This window comes from Sinocyclocheilus grahami, unplaced genomic scaffold (genome assembly GCF_001515645.1).
Source record: "Sinocyclocheilus grahami isolate Dianchi unplaced genomic scaffold, SAMN03320097.WGS_v1.1 scaffold642.1, whole genome shotgun sequence".
NCBI lineage: Eukaryota > Metazoa > Chordata > Actinopteri > Cypriniformes > Cyprinidae > Sinocyclocheilus > Sinocyclocheilus grahami.
Window position 1 is genome coordinate 348,750 of NW_015505821.1, and position 5,791 is coordinate 354,540.

Here is a 5,791-nt window from a genome sequence, read left to right on the forward strand (position 1 = left end):
TATTTATTAATTTATTTATTTTACATCAGAGGCGTCTCGAGTCGTAAAGAAACGAGAGACTTAGTAAAGATGAAAGAAGATATTATTATTATTATTATTATTTATTTATTTATTTATTTTACATCAGAGGCATCTCAAGTCGTAAAGAAACGAGAGACTTAGTAAAGATGAAAGAAGATATTATTATTATTATTATTATTATTTATTTATTTATTTTACATCAGAGGCGTCTCAAGTCGTAAAGAAACTAGAGACTTAGTAAAGATGAAAGAAGATATTATTATTATTATTATTTATTTATTTATTTATTTTACATCAGAGGCGTCTCGAGTCGTAAAGAAACGAGAGACTTCGTAAAGATGAAAGAAGATATTATTATTATTATTATTCGGTTGTCAAATTTAAATAAATGCTAGGTTTCATCAAATATTTGTTGCAAAACTGGTGAGCTGTTTTAATGAATACAGCCTATATATCATGATATTTTAAATGTTTACATCAAAGGGGTCTCGCGTCTAATTCGTAAACAAGAGATTTTCTAAAGATGACAAAAAGATGTTGCTGAACTCAGAAATGGGCTCGGTTTTTTTTATATAACTCATTTAAAAATCTTATGTCATCATATATATAATAATTTGTCGTCTTTGACGTGGGTTTCTAAACACAACGCTACATTTTATTGTCGTGATAACAGATTTGAAGTGAGTTATCGCTTTTTTACTTAAAATGCAATGCATCTTTCAAGGCATTCGAATGTAACTAATAGTGATTATTTCGGCAATTTATGAATGTTTTGAAAAGTTTGTAATTAAAAACATTTTAGCTTATTTCATTTATCAGGGGAAAAAAAAACATTTTTCTGTTTTTATTGTTGATTTATTACAGTTTTTCTGAATGGCTAAAACACGTTTCTTGAAACCATAACTCATTTTCTCAAACCCTTAAACACAAATCCAAATACTCAAACTAAATTCACGAAACCTCTGACTCTTGCATCAAAATCAAACAATCACTGCAAAACCATTTCACTTGCACTCAAAATCAAACGGTGCTCTCAGATCACACACACACGAGTCAATCAAATAAACACTACAAGCATTCATTGGACAGAGGAAAATGGAGAACACAGCATCCAGAACATTACAGAAAAAAAGTATATTGTATTGAGTAAACAATTTTGCACACAAAAAAAAGTATAGTAATTGCAACTAAGGTGAATATACTGTATAGGCCTACTGTATGTACTGCAATAATAATATTGTGCTGAATATTGAATAGTACTGAATGTTTGTATATTAGATTGGTGTTTAGTGTTTTAGCAATTCAGAAAAACTGTATTTCAGGTCATTTGAAAATAGCAAAGAAATCATTCAATCAAAATAATTTAACTGTGGCAGCAAATTTGTAGACCTCACAACTAAGTGGTCCGAATGTGCAAATGCGTTGATAATTCGTTATAGCAAAATGACATTTATTATTGTTGTTGATGTTGCTGCTGCTGTTGTTGACGATACAACACAAATTTGTGAAAATCAGAACTGCGAAAAAATTCCAAATAACACTTTAATATAGATTCTGTTCTTGTCATCAACTACAAGAATACACATTTACAAGCCATAAATAAGTTTACACAAGTGATTGAAGAACTTCAACCCGTCCGCAGTCCTTCGGTGTGATTTTGGTCCATTTTCAAAAGCCGCCTCGAAGAGTTCGTCACATTGTCAACATCTCGTTTACAAAATAATTACTAAGGGACATCTAAATTAACGGGGAACGTCAAAAATCAGAATACACACACAAACATTTTACAAATGTACAAATTGTCACGAGGTCCGTGAGAATTTAGGAAGAGTTCAGGATGGGCCTGGAGTACACACCTTGATAGTACGATGTGTCCGGCGAATCCAGGCCCGCTTTGCTCGCCATGGAGCCCATGGATAGCGCGCCGGCCATCGGAGAGCCGTAGCCGTAATGCATCACCTGCTCGTATGTCTTTAGGTCCATTTTGTGATGCTGTTGCTCCGAGGACATGAGGTTGTTGATGGAGAAGGGGTGATTGAAGGAATAGTGATGTTCTGGCTTCAGGTGTCCATCATGCGCCAAAACAGAGTGATGTTGAGCTAGGAGATGCTGCGCTTGAGAGGTCGGGGAGGCTGCGTGGTCTGGGCTCAGACCCTGACCCGACTTCATGTCAGACAGGGATCTTTTGTGCTCGTTGCTGGACGAGTTGGAATGAGGAGATTCGTTCCCGTTGCAGCTCTCAGAGCTGCTGTTCGAGCCGCCCTCCGAGGTTTTCCGACCCGGCTCCTTGCTCAGTTTCTTGTCGCACTTGAAACGCTTTTGCCTCCTCAGATAGCAGCCGTTTTCGAACATGTTTCCGGAATCGGGGTGAAGGGTCCAAAACGAGCCTTTGCCCGGCTTATCCGGGGAGCGCGGCACTTTCATGAAGCAGTCGTTGAAGGACAGCGAGTGGCGGATAGAGTTCTGCCAGCGCTGCTGGTTCTGTCGGTAAAAAGGGAAAAGGTCCATTATCCACTGATAGATCTCACTGAGGGTCAGCATCTTACTGGGCGACTGCTGGATGGCCATGGTTATTAGAGAAATGTACGAGTAGGGCGGCTTGGCGTGCGTGTAGCTTCTCCGGTAGGTCTTCGGGTCTCTTGATCTGTTTATGTTCGACTGGCCATACATGGGGCTCATAGCGTTCATGTTGCTGTACGAGGTTAAGGCGTTCATGGAGGGCGCTTGCGCTGCCATGGAGCTCATGGTCGGGCTCAGGGCTGCGCCCATGCCCGTCATACCAGCGCCCATGCCGGCCATCGCTCCCGTGCCGGGAGACATGCCGGTCATTGAGGGGCTCATACCCGTGTTGACATAGGACATGTTCATGGTGTTAGCTGCTGTCATGTTTGCGGTCGAACTCATTCCAGACATAGTCATGTAAGTGTTCATGGAGTTCATTCCCAGTCCGGTGTTCATGTTGCTCACCGAGGTGTAACACTGCGAAAGAAATCAGACAATAACTACAATTAATTACAATGCAACTCCAAGCAGAAAATATTTAAAATCGTTGGCTTCGCTAAACTGAAAAGAGCAACATTAGAAAACAGGGTTTTAATTGTAGCATATAAATAGTTCAATATAGAACAGTTTTTTATTAAATAGTTCGTTTTGTTGGGGGGTTTAAAAAAACGATTTCATCTGGAGATAATGTGTCATAAGCGTGTTACTAATGTCTTTTCGGGAGGCAGTTAGAAGATTCTAACATATTAAAGGAAACCCCAGTTGTAGTCGATATACCGCCACTCAGAAATGTAAAACCAAGAACAGTAGACTATTTGTTTAAAAGTCAAATGCCCGGTCGTTTTCGCTTTCGAACGTCCAATGTTGCTGAATAAGAAAACCCATGTATTCATCAGTATCCATAATTGGAAATGAAAAGTTTGCATTGCATGTCAAGCACAACTTTGTTAGGATAGTGCAGGGCGTCGAGATGATGGGGGAGGATTTGGAGGCGCCTCAAGTCAATATTTGATCTCAAAGTTAATATTATCTCAGGGCTAATATTGAGTTGTATAAAACCGGATCGGATTTCGACGAGGAGAAAAAAATACATATATATTTATTTAGGTGAGTTACCCACCTCGGGCTCTCCGTAGTAAGCGCTCCAGTCAGCTGCGTGTTCGTGTCCCTCCATTTTGACAGCACCAAGCATCCTGGAAAAAAGTTTCTTCTACTTTTCAAAACGCTTTCCCCACGCGAGAAATGCCGGTATTGTGTGTCCTTTGGCAGCCAAAGGTGGTTGTTGGGGACCACGGGATACACTCGTCGTCGTGCTCTCCTCCTGTCGAGGGCTGGCGCATGTGTGTGTGTGTGTGTGTGTGTGTGTGTGTGCATCAGAGATGACTGCAGTTGAAATGACGCCTGCTGCTGGCTCTTAACGCTGTGATATAGCTCTGTGCGCCCGGGCGAGCCTCCAATCCCTACTGCTTCACTCGGCCCCTATTTGAATAATCTGCTCACACCTAGGCGCGAGACTTCTCCATTTGCCCCCCTGTTGTACACCTGCGCAGCTTGAAAAGAGCAGCCCCATTTGAAAAGATTCATTATATCCTAATCTTATTGTATTCCAGCGGGAGAAAGAAGCGGGGGAATAGAAGTTTGGACTGCTGGGAAGAGGAGTGGTTTGAAATCGCATCCAGATCAAATTGGGGAGAATGGGGTTAAGAATGCCAGCACCTCTGGGTGTTCTATAGTCTTTATTCAGATTATTCAGCTGTACCATTGTTTTTCATTTCATAGTTCTTAAGCAGTGTTTTATTCACAATCAGTGGGAAGCAATTTTTTTTAAATCACGGTAGCCTATATTTGAGCAAATCCATCTCACTTTTATTAATAGTATTACTACACTCTAAGAAATGCTGGGTTGTTTCAATCCAATTTTGGGTCAAATATGGACTAACCCAACTGTTGGGTTAAAAAGTTAATTTAAAAATGTAACCAAAATTTAACCCAACAGTTGGGTTAGTCCATATTTGACCCAAAACAACCCAGCATTTTTAGAGTTTATTAATATTATTACTATTATTATAATAATAATTATTATCATTAGACTATTATTATGATTATTAACAGCTTTTTAACCATTTACCGGTTATACATTTTCTTTTTAGAGCTAAATATACAAGTACAATAAACATAATGTTTATCTGATCATTGAATTTGAAAGTATTTGTAAAGCTGTATTTATTTTACATATATAAATAGGACGGCAGTGATATAGGCCAGATCGAAACGTGCTCATAATGCGTTGTTCGTTCTCATATGTTTTCGCCTATTTTGAATTAATTTGTTTACCTGCGCTCTAGTTTATGTAGCTAATAGCGGTGCGCAGTTTGCTCATGTAAGAGCAGGTCATCGGTGTTGATTCTGCAGAGCTCAGTGGCAAGATTTGATTGCTTTCATTAAACAAAGTAGCCTAACATTTATACACTATGTTTGACTATCCACGATATCTAGCTGGTGGTGGTTTGGTGCACAGGCTGAGGACAACGAAAATAAATAAATAAAACATCATTGCTTATAATTTGATATCCTTCTTTTGGCCTTTGATAGCTATGGTTCTCTTGTTTTTGTGCAAAAAAAAAAAAAAAAAAAAAAAAAAGGGCGCGCCCTCTCTTGGTCTACAAATTGATTTTCCAAAGAAACAATTGAGGTAAGTATGCTCAAATGTTAACACTTTGACACAAAAGTTAACACTTTTTTTTGCATTTAATGTTTAATAGATCACTAGTTAGTTGCATTCAAACATGTCACGAAATGTTCATGTATTTTCATACTCAGGCGTAGGCTTCAAGTAATACTGATCTTTTAAGCATTATTTAATGAATAATTGAATATATAAATGACACAACAATTATAACGGTTATTGCTCGGTATTAGTTCATTTTATAAACACGTTTATCTAAATTTGCAAACTTAACATTGTCATTCTAATCATCATTTTAATCAAATAATATTTCTTTAAATAATCACCTCTTTGACACGTGCCTCACCAGCATTAATGGTGTAGAATCAGATTTAGTGTGTATTTGCGTATAACAGGGATACACTTTGCAAATATAATCAAGTTTATTTGGAGCTGTGTGTATTGTGTAAACGGTGTAAGACGTGCTCACAGACACCGCGAAACGCGTGCAACATCGCCGAACAAATAACGTTCAGCAAATTCGTAGCACTTTCTTATTGTGGTTTAACATGTTGTATGCCACTGAACCTCTTAAACGATGGT

At 38.5% G+C, this 5,791-nt stretch overlaps 1 protein-coding gene across 1 annotated transcript; it reads right to left on the bottom strand.

Annotated features, from left to right (window-relative positions):
* Positions 1-1,553: 1,553 nt before the first annotated feature.
* LOC107558349 (forkhead box protein A2) lies at positions 1,554-4,010 on the bottom strand. The gene is made up of 2 exons (XM_016242005.1): positions 3,644-4,010; positions 1,554-3,000 (listed from the first exon to the last, which is right to left on the bottom strand). Exons 1-2 carry the CDS (start codon positions 3,713-3,715, stop codon positions 1,843-1,845), a joined length of 1,230 nt encoding a protein of 409 aa, XP_016097491.1. The 5' UTR covers positions 3,716-4,010; the 3' UTR covers positions 1,554-1,842.
* Positions 4,011-5,791: the final 1,781 nt, after the last annotated feature.

Coding starts and splice junctions, on each gene's coding strand:
- LOC107558349 (XM_016242005.1), bottom strand. CDS start 3,715: ATGCTTGGTGCTGTCAAAATGGAGGGACACGAACACGCAGCTGACTGG. Junction 3,001..3,643: donor CTTACTACGGAGAGCCCGAG/GTGGGTAACTCA, acceptor TTTCTTTCGCAG/TGTTACACCTCGGTGAGCAA.